Below are 23,783 nucleotides of genomic sequence, written 5' to 3' on the forward strand. Positions count from 1 at the left end.
TTTTTCTTCTTCCTCGATTTGCTCATCGGAAGCTTCGAAAGGAAAAAAAAGAAAGAAAGAATGGAAAGCCGAAACGGCCTTTATCTTCGTCCGGGTAACAGGACCTTTAACGTTATTTGAAGTTAAGTGTTTATATATCAGCTATTTCTGGGTATATTTATATTAGGTTGATCCTTTAATCAGTTGCTAATGTTTTCAGAGAAGCCTTCTTTTTTGGTACAGGTGGAGGTGGTTTACCTCTCAATGATTCTTTCTTCTTTGGGATAACAGGAGGCAGCTTCTTAGCTGGAATTGTAGGTTTTGGTGCTGGTTTTGGTGCTACCGTTGTACCATTGATCTCTCTTTCAAAGTTATTCCCTACTTTCTTGAGTCGTAGATTCTGTAGTTCGCTACTTATATCACCCATCCCAAATTGTGGTTGGGACTGTGGATGAGATGGAGACAGCTGTTCTACTGGCTCTGCTTGATGAGATTGTACTGTACTTTGTACAGTTTCGAAGGTCTGTTGGCTAGTTCTTTTGGGAACTTGTGGGAGATCACGTCTTGGAAGATGAGGAACACTGGTTTCAGCATTCTCAGCCGGGGCTGTCGGACTTCTTATAGGAGCATTTGTAGTAGAAGATCCTAAAAGACTATTATTCCTTCCAATAGCGTCTCTCATAGGTGGAGTTTGAGGGGGGACAGGGCTCGATCCTTGATTATTCATACTTACCTCACTTGTTGAGGTATTACGCCTAGGTGGTGGTGGAGGAACTGCTCTTCCTTGTTGTGGAGCTGGGGTAGAGTTCATTGGAACTGATTGTGTCGGAGTTTGTGGAGAGCGAACCGACGTTTGTGTAGGTTGGCGTTGAGGTGTTGGTGGAATACTTGCCCTATCTTCTGTCATTGAGTTTTGCTGCGGTACTCCCTCAGTTTCAGCATCACCACTGCTTAGCTTCACAGTATTACGGTCTCTATGTGTAGGTGGCGGGGGCAATTTGGTTACATCAACCGCTGGTATTTGTATAGGTGGAGCAGCGGGTGGTTGAACTTGCTCCTCATTATAGCCTTGTCCCTGTGGTTGATAAGGTGGGTTTTGTGATTGAAATTGACTCTGTTGCAGAGGCGGTTGGTTGTTATACAAAGATGTGCCCCCAGGTGAAGCAGCAGGTATAGCCGGAGCTTGTAGTTGTTGGCCATTTTGATAAGAATTTTGAGGGGCCTGGGGTGCTGCAGGTTGTGGTGGTTGGGTAGTACTATTCTGATAGTACGAATTTGAATATTGTGGTTTTTGTGCATATTGTGTTTGAGCTGCATTAGCATTTCCTTGGAAAGCGGGAGAACTTTGGTTCAATGGAGGAGGTTGTGACTGCTGTTGGTATGGCTGACCTAGTCCAGGGCCTTGATTATACCCAATCGGTAGCTGAGGCGTATTACTCTGTGCAGGCTGTCCAGGAACATATCTTTGTGGTTGAGATGGTGGAGGTAAAGGCGCATTATTATTTAACTGAGCAGGCTGACCTGGTGTATATCTTTGCTGCTGCGGTGGGGTTACATTATTCATCTGCTGTGTTTGACCAGGTGTATAAGGTTGTTGTTGTTGCGGTTGATTATTATTCAATGGTGCCGGTTGACCAGGTATATAAGGCTGTTGCTGCTGCTGTGGAGGAGGAATTGAGTTATTATTCAAAGGTGCTGGCTGGCCAGGTGTATAAGGCTGTTGTGGTTGTTGCTGTTGTGGATTATTATTCAATGGTGCTGGTTGACCAGGAGTATATGGTTGTTGTGGTGGTGCAGTATTTTGATATTGGTTATTCTGGTATTGATTATTCTGGTATTGGTTATTCTGGTAAGGCTGATTCTGATACTGATTATTCTGATAACCTCCAGTTGCGCCAGTACTACCATAAGAAGCAGTAGTGTTTGTTCTAGTAGGACCTCCTCTAGTTGGTGGCGCGGGAAAGGACGAAGGATCTCTCAAAGAACTTGAAGGTCTCACAGAACTTCTCATCTCATCATCGTCGTCTACTTCTCCATGGTGATGTGAACCATCCTGTCCTTTATTCTTATTCATATGCTTTTTACTCGTATTATATCCAGCCTTCGCTACTGTTTTAGTGCCCTTGTAGGTAAACTTACCAGCAGATACCAGCCCCGATTTAAGAGAATCCATGTCGATGTTCGAGTTCAATCCCTGTTTTATTTTTTATTTTTGGCCCTCTACTATGAAACAAATTTATAGTAATGGAGGATGCTCAATGATAAATGTAATGCTATAGTCCTATTTGAAAATATTAAACCTCTTGATATAGGGATCGTCGTTTTAAATCCCTTTAAAATGGATCATCGCTGGCTACATTTTTCATGTAGTCTGTTTCTAAGATTCCCATTATGTGTTCTTCTCTGCGGCATTTTCTCTAGGCTACTAATAGGAACAGACACCTCTCAGGAACCTGATTTACAGTTTTATAAATTTATTATTAATTAATTTAGTTATTGATTAATACGATTTTAAAAAAAATTTATATCTTGCATATTAAAGGTGTGTTTTTATTCTTTTAAAAAGGAATATTGGTGTGTTAATAAATACATGTATAACCGATTTTATATATAACTTTCAGGTCAGGAAAAGAATGCAATGAAGGCTTTTTTATCTGTTCATTTGTCGTCTTCGATATCGAAACTACTACCACATCCACAGCTGCTCTTTAAGTTACCGTCTGTGATTTTGAAAGTAGAACCGATCAGTTCTGTAGTGTACTTTAACGTTGTGTTGTTTAGGATTCCTAGGGATGTCTCATCTATCACCACTTTACCACCATTTTCTGACACGACGAATATTACATCCTTAGCTGTACCTGCACCGTCTTCATCAAACTCATCAGCTTCTGTTGTCTCTTGGCCAGCATCCTTCGTAGCTCCCTCACTCAAATTAATGCATGATTCAGGAACGAGCTTCATGTTATATTGGAACCCATGACAACCTCCGCTCTCCACCAATATCCGCAAGACCTCTTTACTGTCGCTGTATATGTCATTTAATCGCTGAGCTGCACGTTCATCTATCTTCAACTGCTTACCTTCCGGTTTATTCAGCACTTTTACAGGCTCAATTATTGTCACTTCATTTGTTGATTGTTCTACCTTAATAGCGTAACGTCTATAAGATATAGATATCATATTTGTTACTAATGCATGTTTCTGTTGGTTGAACAAACTTCTGCCCCCATATGTTAATACCCTAGTCGCTGGCCTTGACATAGGCAACGCCCTAAAACCATGCCTTGCAACACTTCCTAGCATATCTCTTTTGATACTTCCTTGAACACTTTATAATCCTTTGTTACCGAAAAGCATGTGCCATACAATATACCCCAGTTCATATAAATTTACTAACACTATTGATTATTTTTATATAATTATATCTTTGAAATATACCATCTTCACCTTTCTGGTATTAGTAAGAAATACGGGATTGTAGGTTATCGCTTGTTAGTACGGAAGTTTCTAAGGAAAATGCGGGCATTCCCGAAATTCGGCGATGACGTATTCTAGATATCGAGAACATGTTAGTCAGTCAACACATAAAATCATCTATTTTATTCATTACATCTATTACGTTTAAAAGCTATATAGAACATACGGTGCACTTTGGGTTACGATCGTACTGAAAACTGTAGATGTAGAAGCCAGAGGATCCGTTAACGGTGGAGAAGTTTGACGAGGATTCAGGATCCCAGAGGTCCTCGTATATGCACATGAGTTGATTACAACACATTGATGCTATTATGGCGTTTGTAGTTGAAACACTCGGTATAACTTTTTTAGCAATGGCTGCCATGCTCTTGATATCTAACGTAGAGCTATCTATATTGTACTCTATGGCACGCTGTTGGCATTCACGTAAGAGGTTCTCACATACTTGGTAATCATCTAGATCTGCGTCTGGGTTGGAAATCATGAGAACATATTCTACAATATGCTCTATAGACCTGGGGTTGTTTGCTACTGTACACATGGGGTGGTTAGAGGCCTCTTCCGATGGTAATGTATCTATAGAGCATTCCCAGCATGCTGTAAAACCTGGAACTATGGTTTTGACGTGACCTTTTAAACCTTCCACTCCTCCATCAATAAATGGTATGCATATTTCGTAATTCGATTGTAGTGTTAAGTTTACTAGTATTTGGTTTGTATATCGTCTTGGAGCAATTGCATCTAACCCAGATATCACAAATTGAAATTGTGAAAAAAACTGGGCATCTAATGTTGTAAGATCACAAACATAGGGTACCACTTTCTTTTGTTGTCCGACTATCATTTCAAGAATGGCCTTTGCTGCAATGTCTGCTTTATATTTCCCTATATCATTCTCCCTGAATAAAAACTGCCTATTCAGATTACTTAGCTGTATAGTATCCATATCGATGACATGGATCTCATTAATGAACTCATAATGTATTAAGCTTGATAAAATCTCACAGCCTAATCCTCCCGCACCTAATACAAGCACCTTACAACTCATCTCGATCAAAGAGCTACGTTTATAATAAATTATGTACAAACACTATTCTTCAGTTATAATGATCGTTTTTTATTTTGCTAGTTGTTATTTTTTTCCCTTTTTCTTTACCTTCTGATTGATCATTCAAAGCAACAGTTGTCTCTTGCTTTCATATTAAATACTATACATTGTAAACTTAGTCAAAACCAGCTTGTAGAGCAGATAGGTCGTTTCACATTGAATTTCTGAATGATTGGGTTAATAGGGTGTGTCAATATTGGATTGTAGACAAAAAAAGAAAAAAATAATAATGGGGTACCAATAGATGACTAGTAACATGATCAGATTACATTGAATCAGCTTATTTGTACATACTTTTAGGTATTCTGAACGGTGTGTAATTCTGAGTAATCAATTACCCTTAGCCATCTGTTGAGCATGGGGATGTGACTCTTTATAAGTGGATTGCGCACAAAAAGAGATTAGCTCAAGTGTACAAAATATTCCACTTAACATAGTCAAAAATATATCACACATTAACTACTCATAAAATATCCTATTTGATGCTATTTTTAATGTGTATTATCAGATATGTGTAAATATCCCCTTATAAGTTAAGTACAAAAAGTAAAATAACCAATGCCCAGTGAGGAATCAATAATCCATCTCACGGAGGAGTTCCAGGACCTTGGATTTGAATATATTAATAGCTCCGATATAGAACCTTCTGATGCAATATCCGAGGAGTTGTTAAGGAATTTATTACAGATGCCTAAACTATATGGAACAATTATCGAAAATATCTCAGCGCCTTACGATAATTACTATTTCCTTAGTTTGGATGAAATAAATAAAAAGAACGATGGAGCAGAAGAAGATGAAGATAATGACGATGACGATGAAATAAATCTTCAGTCTAGAAATCGAATGTCATATGTACCTGTAACTAAAAGATACACACCAACTTTCTTCAAACCAGGTAGGTTATTTAGTGGATTTCAAGAATGTGCTGACAAAAAATATCCCTCGAGGATGGAAATATTGAGTGTAGATATATTTATAACAAATGAACGGACAACTGTTCTGACTCCACATTTCACTGGCACATTAACAATTGAAAACCTTGGTCCAGACGTAAAAGAAATAAAGACTTATTTCGAAGGGTACATTATTAACTATAAGCAATTTGGACTATTTTCTTCAGAATGGGCCGACGAACCATACCTGAGAGATTACATATGTGGCGATCACATTGACTTGATCCATTGGGGTTTATTCCCACCATTTTCATATTTGTTCAGGGACTGTTTTGTTAAAGAAGACGCAATTACAACTCCATTGTTAAATATTGCAACAATAAAGGAAAATATAGTCGAAAAGTGTAAGCGGATCAAAGAAATAAGTGAGCAACGATATCTTTTCATGAAACTCAAAGAGAAATTTTTCATCCCAGAAGAAGTTGTTGTGAAAAATATCTCACATGATGGACTGTATTACTTGTGCCATGACCAGCAAGAAGGCAATATATTTGGCTTCTATCATAGTAACAGAGGTGAGGTATACCAAAGATTGGATATAAACCCTATCATCAAACCTTTAGTTGAAGAAGGGAATAGTTCCTTCGAATTTAATTAACATAACATAACATATTTTATCATCACAGGATTCATTTATTTTTAATTAATAATTAAATATTAATAATATATTAACTTATATATTATTCGATATAACTATATACGATATATAGCTACTCGGGATGTCTTTGTAGATTAAGCAGCGAGAATGAGAGTGAGTGAGTGTGTCAGTGTGTAAGCGAGAGTGTATTCATAGTGTCTAATGATTCACCTTGTATTTAAGGATAAAATATCTGTTTTATAGAGGAAACTTCAATAATTGAACAACAATTAATAAAAACCATTGAAAATAATACAACTCCAAATGACTCTAGTTAACGTTAGAAGGAATGACCTCTGTGTAAAGTACCAAAAAGTGGAACCTCCAGTAGGTCTCTACAGTAACAGTCCATCTTTGACGGGTATGGTTAACCAGACTATGCCAATGGCTGCAATTTTTTTGAGGAATAAGTTTGTAGCTTGGTTATCTCTACTACAAAGTGTTCATTACTACTTAAATACCGATAAGGAAACTCTAGAAATGAACAAGAGTCGTTCTGGTAACTCTGCCTTAGACCAACCACCATTAGTGAAGATTGCTATGAGTGTTATTGGTTTAGTGGTTTGTTATATGGGTTTGGTCTTCCCTGCTCCAGATGCTCCTCCAATTTCCAAAAAGAAGGATACTGAAGCTAAGAAGGACTAAATCAAGTCAAATAAGTGGACTTCTGCTAGGGCGTACAAAAATAAAATACAGAACTCTCTGAAGTTTATGTAAATTATTATCGAAGTCTTTGTTTTTTATTAGATCCTACATTTCGTCACTTAGTAGCCATAACGAACCATATATTTTATAATTGTATATAAATATTTTCAAAACTGCAATAAAATATGAATAAGTATGATATGTGATAAGTTTTTATTATTCGTATGCTCTTTATTTATAAAGTTTTCATAATACTTTTTCTATAAATTATATTATTCAAGTATGCAAAAAAAATTTTTTTTTACTCCCCAATATCTTCGTTCCAATCCTGTGGTCTCTCATCAATAAACTTCTTCATGATAGCCTTGCACTTATCGTCGTTCATCTGTACAACTTCAATGCCTCTGCTCTTCATATATTCTTCACCAGGACTCTTGAAGTTATCGCTCTCACCAATGACACACCTTGGAATACCGTACATGATAATGGCACCTGTACACATATCACAAGGAGATAGAGTAGTGTAAATTGTAGTATCCTTGTAGACTTTACCTGGAAGTCTACCACAGTTTTCTAGAGTGGAAATTTCACCGTGCAATGTAGCAGATTCCTTTTGGAATCTCATGTTGTGACCACGACCTAGAACACTGCCGTCCTTGTTGTTAATCAAACAACCACCAATAGGAACACCGCCTTCTTCATACCCCTTAGCAGCCTCCTCGTAGGCAATTTGCATACCAATCTTATCCCATTGAGACATCTTTCGTAATAATATGTTGTGGTTTCGTTCTATTTACAATTATATTCAACTCTAATTTAATTAAATCGAATAATAACTATAATTTTATCTGTTTTTTTTTTTATATAAGCTCATCGCACAAAAATTTTTTTTTCATTTTTTTCATAATATAATCCAATATTTTTTTTTTTTAAAGTTTAACCAACTTTTCCTTTCTTTTTGACTTCTCCTTATTAACGTCATCTCACCGCCCCCACATTCAAATTAACGAAAACTTTTGTAATAAACACACACACACCCAGGCCATTAAAAAAATACTTTAAAATTAATAACGCGGGAGGGCTAAGCCGAAACATCCGAAGGTTGATGCGGTCTATGAAATAAACTGATATAATATCTGGCTAAGTTATCAAGACTCCTTAGCTATCACATACATACAACCAAGCCAAAACGGTGTTAAGAAAAAAGATGATTCTCGGTGCTCGAAGCTTACCTGTACAGGTTGTAGGGAAAACGTCTGGTCTCAGGCACTATGCTAACCACTTAGTGCCATCATCTGGGAGAGGTGAGGAAGTTAGTGACACATCTTGGCCTAAGAAGCAGGATCCCACGCCATATGAGATATTTGGTTTGAGTCATGGTAACTATGTGGACATAAGGAAGCTGAAGAAAGAGTATCACAAGTATGTCAAACTATATCATCCGGACTTGAGTACCCATGTACAGATCAGGAAAGCCGGTCTATTAAATTCACATCATGCTATGGAGTTATCTTCTACAGGTGCTCAGTTTTTAACTAATGAAGAGAAGATACAACGGTTTAAGCTAGTGTCGCAAGCTTATGAAATTTTGAAGGATCCGGTTAAGAAGAGTCTATATGACAGTATGAGGACTGGATGGGGAGCTACTGGAAGACCATATGGACCTGGTGGCGCACAGTCTGCGTACTATGCTTCTAGCGCTGCGTATAATAATTTTTCAGATCAATCTTATGCATATTGGAATGCAGGGACGTGGGAGGATGTGCACAAGTATCAGAACAATTCAGGACAGAAACTAGATCCCTGGACGCTTTTAATATGGTTTGGTGGTCTTTTGATATGCATGGAAGGTAGTTCACTGCTATCCAGAGTTGAAGATACCTTAACAGAGAAGAGCATCACAGAAGACAATATTGAGGTTGATCTAGGACAGTGCTACATCAACTACGGTTTAGATACCGATAAGTGGTCCCGGTTACGGAGATTTTTATGGTTTAGAACATTTAATATGTATCGCTCAAAGGATGATTTGGATAGGGAAGCTGTTAAGAACGAAAACTTGATCAAGGAATTGCAGGCCAAGGAGAGTAAGTAAACTCGAAGTTAATACGATGATGAAATAATTTTAATGACTATTTTAATATGCCCGGATACAGTTATAAAATACAGTTGCTGCTGTCTAATAAAGCATAAACTAATCTACCAATTTTAAGTTTAATATATTCCAATACATCTAATATTCATAAATATTGTTTCTTATGACATGAATAAAAGTTTAGTTAATAATTTTAACATATTTTATGTAGAGATTTTTATAATCAAGAAATAAAATAATTGATAACAAGAAACATAAAATTTATAGTCCGAATGGTAAGTAACTATATACATAAACTTTATTAATGATACATGCAAGTACTCATCCTAGCATTCTCATAGCTAACTCGAAAGTAGCAAAAGTAGCTCCATTAGCCGGTGCCGCCCTTAACATTGTAGGACCGAAACCTTTGAAAAATGCACCTAGACCTTGTTTCTTATACAGAGTTTTGGCAACCTGGATGAAATTCTTTCCAAATTGTGGTTCGCCGAGTTTGTCTGTTTGCATCACAGATTTTATGACATCTATAGGATAAACTGTCAACCATAAGGCTGTACCAGAGAAAGCACCGAAGAGGCATAGTTTCCATGGAGGTATATCAGTTCTTTGAATACCACTATTAATTTGCCTTGCAACCAAGGCTTCATATGCTAGGAAATAAGTACCGCAACCATGGCCTTCCCTTAACAAGGTGGGGACAAATCCTCTCATTAAGCTTTTCTGATTCCTTAGTTTCTTGATAGTATCAATTGGACCCTTGAATTCAGCGTTGGGTCCAGATGTTGTTTGAGTCTGTAGCCTTATTCTGACATGTTCAATAGGAGAAGCAAGAACAGAATTGGCAAAACCACCGGTAACACCACACATATAGTATTGTGGAAGAGAAAGGGTAGCAGAATGATCCGAATTCCTTGAGTGGAAAAACCTTTTCATAGCCTCGTTAACACCAAATTGAATCGATACACAGGCACCAACACCCACCAATGGGGTTAATGTACCCTTATAGAAACCCTTAGGTCCTTCCTTCTTCAGTAGATTCTTCACCACTTCCATGGCAGTTGTGGGCACCTTAGAAGTCTGAAGCCTTACTTTAGTGGTATCAAAAGGTTGGCCCACCAGGACCTGCGCAATACCACCAGCGGTACCAGCTAACAAATCCTTAATTACTCTGGAATTGTCCTTTGATGGGTGATCCTCCAAATCATCAATCAGTTGTGGGGCAGGAAACTCTTCGGACATATTTTTCCGTTATTAGTTTCTATTTATTCCAATGTATATAATTAAGAAGAAAAAATAAAGGGACTTATTATAATTAATTATTCCGATTATCTGCCTTATAAAAGCTCTAGATTGTAACAATTACATGTCTGTTAATTATAACTCCGAAATACCAATATCGATATTAATTACTAATATATGGCTTTCTCATCGCAATAAAAGAAAAATATATAAGGTGGGAAATATTTTTTTCAGGCCGCTCTCTACGGGAGTTTCTCAGCACTGCAGGGATTATTAAATAGTAATGGCGTTCAATTCCTGCGATGAGCATCAAGAATTAATTGCACACAGAGATAATATTTAATTGGTTTATTAAATAAAAATAACTATCCAAAAATATAGCTAGGGCATCACTGAAGTTCTAAAAGATCTCTCTGGCCGTATTCGTTGGCCACAACCATAAGTACCAAGGAGACCATATCTAGGTTTTTCGGAGGATTTAGTGGGCTGAGTTCCTTTAACTCATCAGTAAGGACTATGCTATCTTCAGCACCAAAGATATTCGTATTTTTCCTGTTATCCAGTATTTTTTTGCCTCTCTTACCTAAATCTCTAATTTTACTTGTCCTTTCTGCGGTTAGTTGAGTAGGTATATGTAGTAGTAAATATAGGAGCCATTTGGACATTTGATTTCTCTTCTGGGTCCCCAATTGAGCTTTATTTATATCCTTCAACCATTCCTGCGTCATATAGTCCACTAACGTCCAAAGACTACTTTGATCAATCATGTTAACAAAATTACTATGAGTAGGATCATTGTTCATAATATATTTATACCATTCTATAATACCCTTGGGTGCAACTTTATGAGACTTTTGAATGAACCCCTTTATATCTTCAATGTTTCGTAGCTTCTCAGATTTCATCTTCTTAATAGCTCCTTGCAACCATTCTACATCTATCGATAAAGAGGCGTTTTCTGGAACTTCATCATCAGATGAGTATTGATCCCGAAGTATATTTAATAGATGACGCTCAAAACCCGTAATCTTATTATCGTTTGATTTCTCACTCAAATACATCTTGATAAGATGAAGAAGCTGGTTCATAGTTGTATCGTCATATCCTTCAAAAACATAACAATCTTCCCATATTTTTTTGTAGATATCGTTATACCACTTCAGCCAGATATCAATTGAGTATTGATACTGAGCCAACAGCTCATTATCTGTTTTAGTACTTTGATCTGGAGATAATCTTTTATTACTGACACTTAATTCTTTTTCTTTGTTATCTTTTTCAGTACCTACTTCCTCAATAGTGTCATCATCATATATGCTGGCACCATAGTTTATTTTTTTATTTGGAATGGCGTTGATACTAATAGCATTTGTTTTTAATGCCTCCCATCTTACATCTTGCAAATATTCGACAACCAATGGGTTTACTAGAGGATCCTTGACATTAAATGCCCTTGCCTGGCCAAAAACTGGGTCTATGTGATTTGAGTTGTCTTCATTTCCATCTATTTTATTGCTATTATTACTACTATTTTTTTTTGATGATCTTCCCATTTTCTAAACAGAATTGAACTGACTTACTAATTATAACTATACTACGAAATTAGCAGTTGATTGAATTAAAAATTGATAGTCGAAGGTCTTGTTAGTTATAATTATCGATTTTCATGTTAATTAATACTCATCACGTTTTTGTCAATTTCCCTTTGTTTTTTATAAATTAGCGATGAGAGCATACTTTATTTAAAATAAGTGTATATATAGAATACATACTGTGCTCAAAATACACCTGGTTTTTGTTAAATAATTATTTAAGATCCTAATGTTCACAAGAACACTACTATTTAATCATATGCTGTCCTTTAAAATGATTGAGATATGCCTATTTATGTGAGAAGATGTTTTGACCTTTACTTGAAAAGATGTGATTTTCGAGAGTCATTAATACTAATACCACTTGGATTTACTTGAATGTAAAAACACTTTTCGTTACTGTTATGTAAATATGTAAGGTATTTATTTCTTAAATGCATTAGTAGTTATATGAGGGGAGTGTTTTAACATGCACTAAAACAGAACCTAATATAAAGAGTTCCATCCATGTAGTAATGTAAAAATGCAAAGGATTAAAATGTCTTTTCGTTGATAATTCAACATCCTAATCATATCCAATTCAAAATATTATAGGATGGCAGACTGCTCGGGAGTTTTGTATAAAAGTAACCATGATGCTGGTTCCTATCTCTCAATGCTGTCATTAAAAAACTTACAGGAAAAATAGGCTTAATTTGTTGGTTTCTTCTTAATAACTTTCTTAATTACTCTTGGAACAACAGGTTTTTTCTTCAATTTTGAAATAACTCTCTCATTGAATTCTGAATCGCAGGCAGGGCACTTATTGCCCGGTGGGATAATAGACAGCACACATAAGCAAACAGAGCATATAAAACCAATAGCAACAACTTTACCAGTTAAATAACAGGATGTTCTAAAATCAACAGAACCCTGTGTCGGTCTCACAATAATATGCCTCAATGATGGATCAATAGACATAGCTGTCGATAAATATTGTATGATACCGGCTGTAGAGTCCAAATGAATATAGACACCATTTGTTGCGTCTGTAGTTTGCTGTAGAAATGTACTTTCTTTATTACCACCAATTTTAACAACATCAATTGGGCATTTAAGTTTACTCGCCGAAAATATACAATTCATGATGGGTATGTATTGAAAAATTTCGTCCTTTTCTCGACTACTACCACAAGTTATTACTAGAAGTCTCGATTTTATACTGAGACTTTCAAATTCTTTAGATATCCTGTTGGTGTATGCTAGACCAGCAGACATAGCACCAGATAGAGTACTCTTTTGGACTTTTTGATCAACTAACACTTCTTCCTTTTTGAATAGTTCTAAGAAATCTTCCACAAGAGCCTCATCAACATTCCTAAATCTTCGGTACATATTTGGGTTGATGATGGAGTAATCTTTAGATGTAGAATTTGTAGAAACGTTTCGAGGATAAAGGTACTGGATCCCTTGGGAGTATGCAGCTATAACGGCAACTTGATTTGCACCATTAAATGCAAGATGGCCATTTAGAAAGACAACAAGTGATTTTAACACTGAAATGATACTGGTCTTCTCCCCCTTTACGTGATCAAACTCCGCCCAAAGTCTAGGTGAGATATCTAATATAACAGTAAGCAGAGAAGGAACATCTTCCGCAGCTGTAGCTCTGCTCTTCGTTTGTTGAAAATTAGGATCAGCGATAGCATCCATTTCTCCGTTTTATTTCTCAGTTTATGAGAGACTAGATTATCAATATCTTATATACTTGCAACCAAATGCCTAATATTTTCATACCAACCTTTAATTTATATTCTTATTAGTATGACATTTTTTTTTTCCACAGCCATTGTTTCCCATAGTTCGGAAAAATTAGTTCTTGAATTAACAGCAAAAATATTAATCAATCAATATATATGACAAACAATATATAAAACAATGAAGTATTATATCATCTAAATTAACAAATTGCTGCCTCTTGATAAAGTAGAATAAAATTTTGTAAGGTCGCTATATATAAATTAAAGACATTAAATTTTATATCCAGATTAATATATAATACTAGAACTTGCTTAGAAGTACATATAATATTTGAATGTATAGGAAGCTAAGTATGTTATTTTCAGTTTTCAGTGCTATCACTAGCAAGCATTTGTTTTATTTTTGATGTCGCAGAAGCTTTCGTTGGGCTGGCACTAATTGCTTGCTCTTGTTCTGAATTGCCTACGTCAAGGGGTACTTTTGTTTGGGCAGAAACATCTCCCTTATTTGAAGCTAATGAGTTTAGTTTTTCCATAGCGTCCTGATATCTCTTATTAGTGGGTTTTGAGTGCATTTTAGTAGACATTTTACTGGTACGCTTCATTTGACGAGCTATTTCTTCACTAAATTGTAATCTCAAGATGTTCTTCAAATTATCTAAAGAATAGTTAGAAAGAACTCCTGAACTAATTTGATCGAAAAGAGCACCCTCATCTGCACCACATAGAGCATAGTAGTTCAATGTATCAGACATATTAACCTTTTCAGGTTCAGAGGAAAGATTTCTAAAGGTGTGTTGGAGAACATTAATATTTCTTGAAATCTTTTTAATACCATTGCGGTTCAAAATTTCGATGGTTTTCGAACCATCAATAAAAGCGTGATTACACATTATATCAACTCCACTGAATATAGTTTTTATCTCTATATCTGATATGTGTTGTCTGAGCTTGTTTTCGGATACCCTCAATTTAGAGATCAAAGACGATATGCTCTGATCTATCTCATTGCTGCTGTCTTCTGGATTCCATAACCTAGTATGTTGAAATAATTCACCAATTTGAAGAACACATACGGAACGGACATCAAATCTCAGTAGTGATACTAATTTGCTCTTAATATTCATAAATCCATAAATGGCTTCATCAAACTTTTCTTCGAACTCACTGTCTAAAGAGAATTTCAGAGATCCAAATTGGTTTAACTCCATATCAATCGTCTCAAAAAACGACCATTGATGTCTTAGGCTATCGACTTCTTGCTTATTCTTTTCACAATTATCATCACCCACTTTTTTTTTCAACAAGGGTAGCCAATCCAGAATCCATATTACAGTAGCCAGAAAATGAATAACAATATCCATCGTAGCAGGTCCAAAAACATCGTGGTTAGTCAGACCTCTACCTCTCTCGCAGAAGCGAGGAATATACTTAAGTAATTCTTCTGTTTCTTGTTCAATCACTGTTTCATCTCCGTTATAAATTTTATCCTCTATATGTAGTAGCTTCTGATCATCTAACCAAGTCATTAATATATTACCATTGATGTCGTTGGAGCTATTCGATAATACTGAATTGAAAAGATCCGCATAATATACCTGGAATCTGATAATTATCTCTAAAATAGAAGCCGATATATTTCTTCTGAAGCTATTTGTTGTGTTCATAATATTCATTATTTTATAAAGCATGGACTGGAAATCAACAGCTGCTTTAAAAATTAATTTTCCATCTTCTAGGGTTTCCAAAGCATACGGATTAGTCTTATCGATATATGTCTCAAATAGTGAGTTAAAGGTGAGCTCTATGTTAGGAGAAAATTGATTAGTCAGGTAACTTTCAAAAAATTCCAATGGCTTTTGAATTTTGGGGCCGACGAAATCGGGTATAATTGCTTCCGCAGAGTTTGTGTACAAAAGAAATGGTTCTAATAATACCTTAATATTGAAAATAGATGGAGGAATCAAAGCATCATCTCTTTTGAATGATTCATCCTTAATATAAATTGATCCCAGGTCCATATTTGCTGACACAGTAAATCCAGGAAAAATATCTTTTAGCAGTGTCTTTAATTCTACCGCATGATCTTTAGCGTTGGATTCATCTTCTATGTTACTTTCAAGTAAAAACACTTCATTGTTTTTTGCCAAGATTGATGAAGTTCTTGATCCTCTAGTTCTTGAGTTCTTACTGCTATTGAGTAATTTTTCGTTTTTTAAGTATTTTGACATTAAAACATCTATTTCATCCAATATTTTTGCCCATATTTTTTCAAAAGGATAGATTACCTTACTACCTGCTACTTGAAGAAAATTAACAGCCTCAGATACCACCCTGTGACCCTGAGTAGCAATCACAAACTTTATAGATATTTCCCAAAAGCACTCCCTCATTATCATAGATAACAAATCTTTGATTGATAATCCGTAAGAGATCTCTTTATCGAATCCTTTTGTCATTTTTAATAAAGAAGGGTGTTTAGCCCGTACTTTTTCAGTAGCCTTTAGTATAATATTATGAAATTCCTCTTTACTTCTATCGGCAATGATATTGATGGCAGTAGGTAATTTTTTCATATCCTTAAGGATACTCAGATAGATGAATAACTCATCAAATGCAGTCTTGCTGTTTCGTATCATGACATTTTCAGAGTATGCGTTAGGTTCTTTGATATCCTGTAAAAACAATTCTAACTTCTCATTCATATATTTTGACTGTCTCTTAATGTCTATATTAACTACATTGTACACGTAATTTTCTAGTGTAGACATCTGGTTTTGTGAGATACCGACAATTTTATAGATTTGATTGTTTATAATGGCATCATCTTTTTTGCTATAAATGATATTATGGATTTCTTCAATCAGAGTACTAAATAGTACGTGTTCTTGTAGTTCTAACTGTTGATTCAAAGGCTGAATGCTAGGGATGGCTTTGAGATTAGGAGTATTTATTAATTGTAGACCATGATCAAGTAATCTTTGTGCATTCTTATAATCTTTATCTCTAATACTTTCCTCGATCTTTTCAGGAAGCTGAATTAGTTTTTCAATGGAGTTCAAATCCTCTATCATTTCATTATATTTTAAGCTTTGCTCGTTTAGATCTCCCAGATCACCTTTTTTACCGGTAATCTTTCCATTTGCAACTTTAACAGACTCTCTTAACTCTAACGACTTGTCTTGTGCCTTTGTTATAGCGTTTACAGCCTGACTATATGAAGCAACATTTGCATTAAAAGCTTGACTGTGTTCGTTAACAACCTCCTGTAGATGACGGCCAATTTGGTCTTTTAATTGATTAAACTCTGTATACCTATGTCCCAGGCCAACAGATGTGTCATCCAAAAAGGAAAGAGCAAGTTCAAGGGGAATTGATTCATTTGTCAGCACTCTACTCCATTGACTCTTAACTAAGCTTAAATCACTCTTCAAATTGTCTAGAGCATTGTCCATAGCATTCTGTTGGTCTTCGGAATAACTGTTGACAGAAAGAGCTCTACGGCGACCTTTAGTGCTAACCCCCAAGTGATCCATTATATTAAGATTTGTATTATCTGAAACAGTATTCTTCCTAAATAATATTTCGTGTAGCCTCCTTATTTGAAATTTTATCTGTATACAACTGTAAAAGTAAGCCTCAACTTAATATTGTTCAATGTGCTGCCTAACCTGCTTTGAGTTGCTCAATTGATAGTGAGAACAAGTTAGATATCTTGGAATATTATCTTGTATTGTAACTTATATCTTCGTGTTACCCAACTTTGCCTTCCTACTTATTTCAGCTTTGAATATTTCTGTTTCCTCAGGTCCCTTTTTTTTTTTCTTGCTCGAGTTGAATAAGTCACGTGATAGAATGTATGTAAAAGAACTTGACAATCAATAATCAGAAGTTTTAGAATCACTTGTTGGATAAATAAACATGAAAAATTATAACTAATATTAGCTTGCAAACAGGTATATAACACTAACACCTTTATATAATTTTGTCTTGGTTATTTCTTGAATTCTCATGAGGTAAAAATGGCTGTGTTTTTTTGCTATTATGCACAATAATTCTCTATAGAATTAGTCTCTCTGATAGTTTTTTCGAGATTAAATTGCTTTATCTCATTAAATAAGCAGTTTCGAAGATTTTCCATCGAATTGAGACTTCTTTCGTAAGAGAAATCGAACGGACCAAGTGTGCATATTGGCTCGTCATTAGCCTTACGTACAACTTGTAGGAAAGGATGTTCTATGGCTTGCGTCACTGTTAATCGTTCCTGATTATCCCATTGTAATAGTTTATCAATTAGATCGAGGGCCTCTTCTGACGCCATAGGATACACAGTAGACCATGGAACGCCCAATTTCGATGATTGCATATTATGTGTACCGCCCTCAACGTTATCACCAAAAAGATTCCAGGCTTTAATGGTTCCAAACTTGATTAGTAGTTTTTTGGGAGGTGTTCCTAATATTTTAACAATTTGATAAACCTGATTCATGGAATCTTTCCCCATAAATATCGGCTTTCTACCATAAAATTCAGCTAATATACAACCGACCGCCCACATATCTATTGACTTGTCGTATTCCTGGTTGGAAAGTATAAGCTCTGGTGCTCTATACCATCTAGTTGCCACATAATTAGTGATATCACTTGGTTTACTATTCGAGCTAAGGTATCTTTTTGATATTCCCCTCGCAAGACCAAAATCACATATCTTCAGGCAACCATTTACAGTGCATAGAATATTCCCTGGTTTCAAGTCACGGTGTATTACATCGGCACTATGTATGTATTTTAATCCACATAATATTTGATAAGTGAAGTTCTGAATGTGGAAATCAGAAAGTTGAACTGATGAATGAATGACTTTACCCAAATCATAGTCTACGAGCTCTTGGTAGCAATATAATCCATCATATGGTTTCTCTACAACAATCTCCAAGTCCAGCAAATTTACAATATTTTTATGGCCCTTAAAATAACTCAAAAATTTTATCTCCCGAATAGCCCTTTTCAAAAGTATCTCTCTGTAGAAAATATTTATGATCTTTTTAACGGCAACATTGAACTCTCTGTCCTGATACATAGGATTCTTAAGTCTTGCCGCACATACAACACCATATGATCCCTTACCCAATATTTGAACTATTTCATATTTGCCAGGAACAGAGAAATTAGCATTTTTGTATAAGGTTCTTGGGAAGTTATCACATTTAATGCTCCCATGAGTAATGGTTACTTTCCTAGTCACTGATCCCTTCCCACTAGAAATATCCTTGTTCAATATATTATCATTTGTCCCTAATATTCTACCCAATCCTCCAATCATATTTCTTTTATTAATCTATTTCAATCTCTTCTTATATTAAATGTTTCTGTTTTAAATAACCTTGCTTTCATTGATATATGTGAGAAAGAGAGAAATAATAGAATAACAAATATTATAGAATTTACCTAATATGGAGTATAATACTTCAAGTAAATTCCATTTATACATTATGTAATATGCAATACTATTTATGAGCGGCTGTTCCATGGCGCATCGTTTTGTGACAGCTGACATGAGAATATCATATTATACTATATACACGTGAAGAACGACTATCCTTCTTCTCATCACTTCACATGATCATAATATAATTATTAATAAGCCTTCGTGTGATTATAATGTATGTGTGTTTCATTGGATTGTAGGGTATCATGTATCTTATTGTACTACACCCCATCGATTTTTCGTTAAGTGGATGTGGTGTTAACTGATACTAAAGAATTTGAAGTAATAGTTTGTATAACCACTAACATTCAATAAAGTCAATGATCAGTAGTGCAGGCTGGACATGTTAGAACTCAATAACGTTTCCTAATTAGGCTATTAAATGACGCGTATTTTTTGTTGTCATTTCTTGTTACGTGAACGTAGCAGGGAAAATGAGGATAATGCGACGCGTGAAAAAAAAAATTGGCTTTTGGTGTTTCTCTGTAAGTAATATATTTTGGTGTCTCTTTTCTTTCATAAGGTTATATAAATATTAGACTTGCCAATTTATCATTATTTTCGTAATTTTTATTTTTATGTGAATTTTCAGTAAGGTTTTTGAGTTAACAGGATTTCAATCAATTAACTAGAAATTACATTACATATCACAAAACAGAAATCAATTAACAATGTTGGAAGCTAAATTTGAAGAGGCATCTCTATTTAAGAGAATTATTGACGGTTTCAAGGACTGTGTGCAATTGGTTAACTTCCAATGTAAAGAAGATGGTATTATTGCTCAAGCCGTCGATGATTCCCGTGTTTTGTTGGTCTCCCTTGAGATTGGTATCGAGGCTTTCCAAGAATACAGATGTGACCACCCTGTCACTTTAGGTATCGATTTGACCTCTCTAAGTAAAATTTTGAGATGCGGTAACAACTCTGACACATTGACTTTGATTGCAGATGATACCCCAGACTCTGTCCTATTGTTATTCGAGGACACTAAGAGGGAGAGAATTGCAGAATACTCTTTGAAGCTGATGGATATCGATGCCGATTTCTTGAAGATCGAAGAGTTGCAATACGACACTACTTTGATGATGCCATCATATGAATTCTCCAAGGTTGTTCGTGACTTGAGTCAATTGAGTGATTCTCTGAATATAATGGTGACAAAGGAAACTATTAAATTTGTTGCTGATGGTGACATTGGGTCTGGTTCTGTTATCTTGAAGCCTTTTGTTGACATGGAAAAGCCAGAAGAATCCGTCAAGCTAGAAATGGAACAACCAGTCGATTTGACCTTCGGTTCCAAGTACCTATTAGATATCGTCAAGGGTTCTGCTCTATCAGAAAAAATTGGTATAAGGTTGTCTAGCGAAGCTCCAGCTCTATTCCAATTTGACTTAAAGAGTGGTTTCCTACAATTCTTTTTGGCTCCAAAATTCAATGACGAAGAATAAACGAATCCACAACACACCCTGTAATTTTATAAGATTTATCAGTTTTTTCTGAGGAAAAGCTACTATATAATCACATATATATAATTTTTATGTACATTAATGCCATACGATAAAGGTTGATTTTTAATTGAAGTTATTTCAGAATTATGTGAAAATAAATGCAGCTTTTTTTCTGTCCATTTTCTTCTTAATGTTCTATTTTATTAGCTGTTTTGGAAGTACTATTACATCGTACAATGCTCATATATAGCGTATATATTAGTAAGTATATATCATTAAATGTGGAATTATTTATCCAAAGTGCACATAACTTTGGCGATATAGCCCTCCAAGTGGAAGATAGCCTTGTTACCCAAACATAGTCTTTCATCAAAAACACTAGCGTGGTCAACGATTTCCATCTTTGAGCTTTCTGGGGTATTATGATCGGCAATCAATGCAAATGTAAGTTCTTGTAGAATTATCTTAGCAGGTATACAGTGTGCTAGTAGATCATATAGGACTGCACGACATTCTATCAGGGATCCAACAGATCTCTCTTTTCTGATCTTATTAGCAAGTTTTACAATTACAACCATCCAATCTGGTTTTATTACTGGGGTAGATTCTTTCAACTGCATCTCGTTGCTTAAACTCATCGATTCTAACATCAGCAGTGCTATTCTCATATTACCGTTCGATTCACTGGCTATTTTATCAAAGATGGTGTCTGACTGTATTGATACATTCTCTTTCATGGCCACCTCTTTCAAAGTGGATAAAATATCTTCTGTGGTTGGAGCAGGGGAACGGATCATCAGACAACGAGACCTGATAGGTGATATGATGGAGGACATGGAATCACAAAGAAGGATTAGTCTGATATTTTTGGAGTATTTTTCCATAGTACGTCTCAATGCAGCCTGTGCATCTCTGGTCAACGAGTTAGCTTCATTAATTATAACACATTTGAATCTGTTAGCTATACCAGATGAACCATCCTGGAAATCAACTTGTTCCATCTGAGCAACCTCCTTTAACAGCTCCTGGATGACAATTCTATCGTTGTTCCCCATATCACTAGGGGTAATCTCCAAATGGTATGGTGAACTGATCACATTCAATTCTAGTTTCCTGTTAGAAGGCGTCACAAATCTCCTCACATCAATCTTTAATCTATAGACCTGGCTACCAAATATAGAATCCAACAGAGCCATGCACCTCGTCTTCTTTCCTGAACCATTGGGACCATATAATAACAGATGTGGCAGGTCCTTCGAATTCACTGCAAGGGAAGACAAAAAATCAGTCAGTTTATCATTGTAACTTAATGTCTTCAGATTTTTAGGTCTATATTTATCCACCCATAACGACATATTCGCGTACTATATTTATTGAATCGTTTAGCTGTAATATAATGTTTTACTTGTATAGATTGACTCAATTGAAGAGAGAAAAATAGTAAAAGATCTACTAACATTCATCCATATGTACAAATCATCGAACCTAACTATATACCTATAAACCGTCAAGCACTACTAGCCAATTTTTGATCTCAACGCGGTCTTCAAGAAAAAATTCAGTACGTATATACGTTACTAGCAGGTGATTAATTCGTGTTTTATTATTAGTTCACTGGATACGAAAAATGAAGCGCTCTTTTTATTTTTCCTGCTGCTTGACGTTCTGTGGAAATTCTTCTTTTTCTGTGCGGGTTGATCTGTTCTTGTTGTCGTCAGTATAGTAGAAAACACCCTTTCTCAAAAGCAGGGTAAGGAGTGTTGATAGAGGATTGAACACCTTGGTGTCTTTAGGAGAGAGCATAGTAAGGAAATAAGTGTTAACTGAAGTAAGTGTTTTAAGGGTATATGTAACGTAGTGATTTGTATGTATGTCATATAAAGAATCAAGAAAGTATAATTGATCTACGGAAAGAAGGGAAATTGTGCTGTTTTGTTGTATTTTTATTTTATTTGTTTTTTATCTCAAAACCGTTTGATACACTATATTATAATTCATTGAAAGAAAGAAAAAAATGTCTACAGATGATCAATTTATTGAACCAGATTTCATTGAGCCTGATGTTCCAGTATCTGGCGGAGGGAACAGTAATGTAAGTAATGGGAACGACAATGCTGTATCGGGGCTAAGTGGTACTATGGATGTCGCTGGAGGACTGAACAGAGGAACTTTGGATGAGTCCGTGGCTGAGACTCTCAAACGTGACGTATATGACATCAATTCAAAACTGAAACAAGTGGTGTATCCTCACCTGCCTTCCAGCAGGTACATGGCAGCAGGGACAGAGGATAGCAATAGCAACAACAGCAGTAGCGACGAGTTATTCAACAGTTCAGACTTCTGGGCACCATTAGCCTTCATCATACTGTATTCCGTGTGTGTGTCGCACGCCAAGACGCTATTCTCCTCGATATTCGTCTCCAGTTGGTTCGTATTGTTAGTCATGGCCCTACATCTGAAACTAACCAAACCATACCAGAACGCAAGCCTGTTGTCCTACATCTCACTGTCCGGGTACTGTCTGTTTCCCTTGGTACTCAACGCCCTCATGGTACAGATAGTGCTCCCGGCCATCTTCCACGCAATGGGGGAGTCACACTGGAAGGTAAGAGTACACACAGTGATAAACCTCGTCTGCTTCGCATTCTGCTTCATCTGGTCCTTCTCTTGCTCAGCTATCGTAACAAGATCAAAGGGATTTGTACAATTGTACCCATTAGCACTATGCCTCTTCGGCCTAGGCTGGTTATCAGTCATTCTATAATTACAAATATATTAATTTTTAGTAATATATATATATATATATATATATATATATATATATATATATATATGCACGTGCCTATACGTATACTATTATATATCATCACACTCTCACTCCCTCTGTCTCTCTGTCTTTCTTCTAAGTTGGGTACGACTGTTTCACTACGGAGATATGGTTGTCTAGGAATAGCCGGTTCCTCAGTGTGTGAGTGTATGTCTGTGGGGAGAGATTATAGTACGCACAGAGAGACATAGACTGAAAGCTCAAGACAGCGCAGAAGAAGATACAGCGACGGGGAAGTGCCATTTTGGAGGAGGGGGGCCAGGGGAAGCCAGCAGAATGCAAGAGCAAGATGTGTTATGCTTTCTCAAAAAACTGTTATCAAGGGGTTTTATTCCCGCTGGTGGGCTTTTTCTTGCTTTCTAGGGGAGTTTTTGCTTTACAGACGGCACCGCACAAGAACAGCATTAAGGGTGTGGGGTTGAATTTCAGTACTTAGCACTGTACCAGGAGACATTTCACTTTTGAAGACGGGCAATAAAATATTCTGAAGTGATGTCTTAGTTGTTGGAAGGCAGCGACGGATAGGCAACTTTCGTACTTTTAAAGAAGTTAA

At 36.0% G+C, this 23,783-nt stretch overlaps 15 protein-coding genes across 15 annotated transcripts; 5 read left to right on the forward strand and 10 right to left on the reverse strand.

The window, feature by feature from the left end:
• Positions 1-175: 175 nt before the first annotated feature.
• RNJ42_01949 (uncharacterized protein) lies at positions 176-2,152 on the reverse strand (the record flags this gene model as incomplete). The annotated part of the gene is made up of 1 exon (XM_071052114.1): positions 176-2,152. The coding sequence occupies one exon, from the start codon at positions 2,150-2,152 to the stop codon at positions 176-178; it is 1,977 nt and encodes a 658-aa protein (XP_070906735.1).
• A 485-nt stretch (positions 2,153-2,637) lies between these two features.
• Positions 2,638-3,282, reverse strand: ISA2 (Isa2p; the record flags this gene model as incomplete). The annotated part of the gene is made up of 1 exon (XM_071052115.1): positions 2,638-3,282. One exon carries the CDS (start codon positions 3,280-3,282, stop codon positions 2,638-2,640), a length of 645 nt encoding a protein of 214 aa, XP_070906736.1.
• Positions 3,283-3,607: 325 nt separating this feature from the next.
• UBA3 (NEDD8-activating protein UBA3) lies at positions 3,608-4,504 on the reverse strand (the record flags this gene model as incomplete). Its single annotated transcript, XM_071052116.1, has 1 exon — positions 3,608-4,504. One exon carries the CDS (start codon positions 4,502-4,504, stop codon positions 3,608-3,610), a length of 897 nt encoding a protein of 298 aa, XP_070906737.1.
• Positions 4,505-5,122: 618 nt separating this feature from the next.
• On the forward strand, positions 5,123-6,118 carry RNJ42_01952 (uncharacterized protein; the record flags this gene model as incomplete). Its single annotated transcript, XM_071052117.1, has 1 exon — positions 5,123-6,118. The coding sequence occupies one exon, from the start codon at positions 5,123-5,125 to the stop codon at positions 6,116-6,118; it is 996 nt and encodes a 331-aa protein (XP_070906738.1).
• A 303-nt stretch (positions 6,119-6,421) lies between these two features.
• Positions 6,422-6,802, forward strand: RNJ42_01953 (uncharacterized protein; the record flags this gene model as incomplete). The annotated part of the gene is made up of 1 exon (XM_071052118.1): positions 6,422-6,802. The coding sequence occupies one exon, from the start codon at positions 6,422-6,424 to the stop codon at positions 6,800-6,802; it is 381 nt and encodes a 126-aa protein (XP_070906739.1).
• A 301-nt stretch (positions 6,803-7,103) lies between these two features.
• FCY1 (cytosine deaminase) lies at positions 7,104-7,562 on the reverse strand (the record flags this gene model as incomplete). The annotated part of the gene is made up of 1 exon (XM_071052119.1): positions 7,104-7,562. One exon carries the CDS (start codon positions 7,560-7,562, stop codon positions 7,104-7,106), a length of 459 nt encoding a protein of 152 aa, XP_070906740.1.
• Positions 7,563-8,009: 447 nt separating this feature from the next.
• On the forward strand, positions 8,010-8,897 carry JID1 (Jid1p; the record flags this gene model as incomplete). Its single annotated transcript, XM_071052120.1, has 1 exon — positions 8,010-8,897. The coding sequence occupies one exon, from the start codon at positions 8,010-8,012 to the stop codon at positions 8,895-8,897; it is 888 nt and encodes a 295-aa protein (XP_070906741.1).
• A 321-nt stretch (positions 8,898-9,218) lies between these two features.
• On the reverse strand, positions 9,219-10,136 carry YMC1 (organic acid transporter; the record flags this gene model as incomplete). Its single annotated transcript, XM_071052121.1, has 1 exon — positions 9,219-10,136. One exon carries the CDS (start codon positions 10,134-10,136, stop codon positions 9,219-9,221), a length of 918 nt encoding a protein of 305 aa, XP_070906742.1.
• Positions 10,137-10,525: 389 nt separating this feature from the next.
• On the reverse strand, positions 10,526-11,689 carry BRR1 (Brr1p; the record flags this gene model as incomplete). The annotated part of the gene is made up of 1 exon (XM_071052122.1): positions 10,526-11,689. One exon carries the CDS (start codon positions 11,687-11,689, stop codon positions 10,526-10,528), a length of 1,164 nt encoding a protein of 387 aa, XP_070906743.1.
• A 729-nt stretch (positions 11,690-12,418) lies between these two features.
• TFB4 (TFIIH/NER complex subunit TFB4) lies at positions 12,419-13,420 on the reverse strand (the record flags this gene model as incomplete). The annotated part of the gene is made up of 1 exon (XM_071052123.1): positions 12,419-13,420. The coding sequence occupies one exon, from the start codon at positions 13,418-13,420 to the stop codon at positions 12,419-12,421; it is 1,002 nt and encodes a 333-aa protein (XP_070906744.1).
• Positions 13,421-13,829: 409 nt separating this feature from the next.
• SEC8 (exocyst subunit SEC8) lies at positions 13,830-17,003 on the reverse strand (the record flags this gene model as incomplete). The annotated part of the gene is made up of 1 exon (XM_071052124.1): positions 13,830-17,003. One exon carries the CDS (start codon positions 17,001-17,003, stop codon positions 13,830-13,832), a length of 3,174 nt encoding a protein of 1,057 aa, XP_070906745.1.
• A 506-nt stretch (positions 17,004-17,509) lies between these two features.
• On the reverse strand, positions 17,510-18,790 carry SMK1 (mitogen-activated protein kinase SMK1; the record flags this gene model as incomplete). Its single annotated transcript, XM_071052125.1, has 1 exon — positions 17,510-18,790. One exon carries the CDS (start codon positions 18,788-18,790, stop codon positions 17,510-17,512), a length of 1,281 nt encoding a protein of 426 aa, XP_070906746.1.
• Positions 18,791-19,626: 836 nt separating this feature from the next.
• On the forward strand, positions 19,627-20,403 carry POL30 (proliferating cell nuclear antigen; the record flags this gene model as incomplete). The annotated part of the gene is made up of 1 exon (XM_071052126.1): positions 19,627-20,403. One exon carries the CDS (start codon positions 19,627-19,629, stop codon positions 20,401-20,403), a length of 777 nt encoding a protein of 258 aa, XP_070906747.1.
• Positions 20,404-20,690: 287 nt separating this feature from the next.
• On the reverse strand, positions 20,691-21,758 carry RFC5 (replication factor C subunit 5; the record flags this gene model as incomplete). Its single annotated transcript, XM_071052127.1, has 1 exon — positions 20,691-21,758. One exon carries the CDS (start codon positions 21,756-21,758, stop codon positions 20,691-20,693), a length of 1,068 nt encoding a protein of 355 aa, XP_070906748.1.
• A 659-nt stretch (positions 21,759-22,417) lies between these two features.
• Positions 22,418-23,167, forward strand: YIP4 (Yip4p; the record flags this gene model as incomplete). The annotated part of the gene is made up of 1 exon (XM_071052128.1): positions 22,418-23,167. The coding sequence occupies one exon, from the start codon at positions 22,418-22,420 to the stop codon at positions 23,165-23,167; it is 750 nt and encodes a 249-aa protein (XP_070906749.1).
• Between the last annotated feature and the right edge of the window lie 616 nt (positions 23,168-23,783).

The sequence above is a fragment of the Nakaseomyces bracarensis genome, assembly GCF_045282275.1.
Source record: "Nakaseomyces bracarensis strain CBM3 chromosome Unknown Scaff8_0, whole genome shotgun sequence".
Taxonomy (NCBI): domain Eukaryota; kingdom Fungi; phylum Ascomycota; class Saccharomycetes; order Saccharomycetales; family Saccharomycetaceae; genus Nakaseomyces; species Nakaseomyces bracarensis.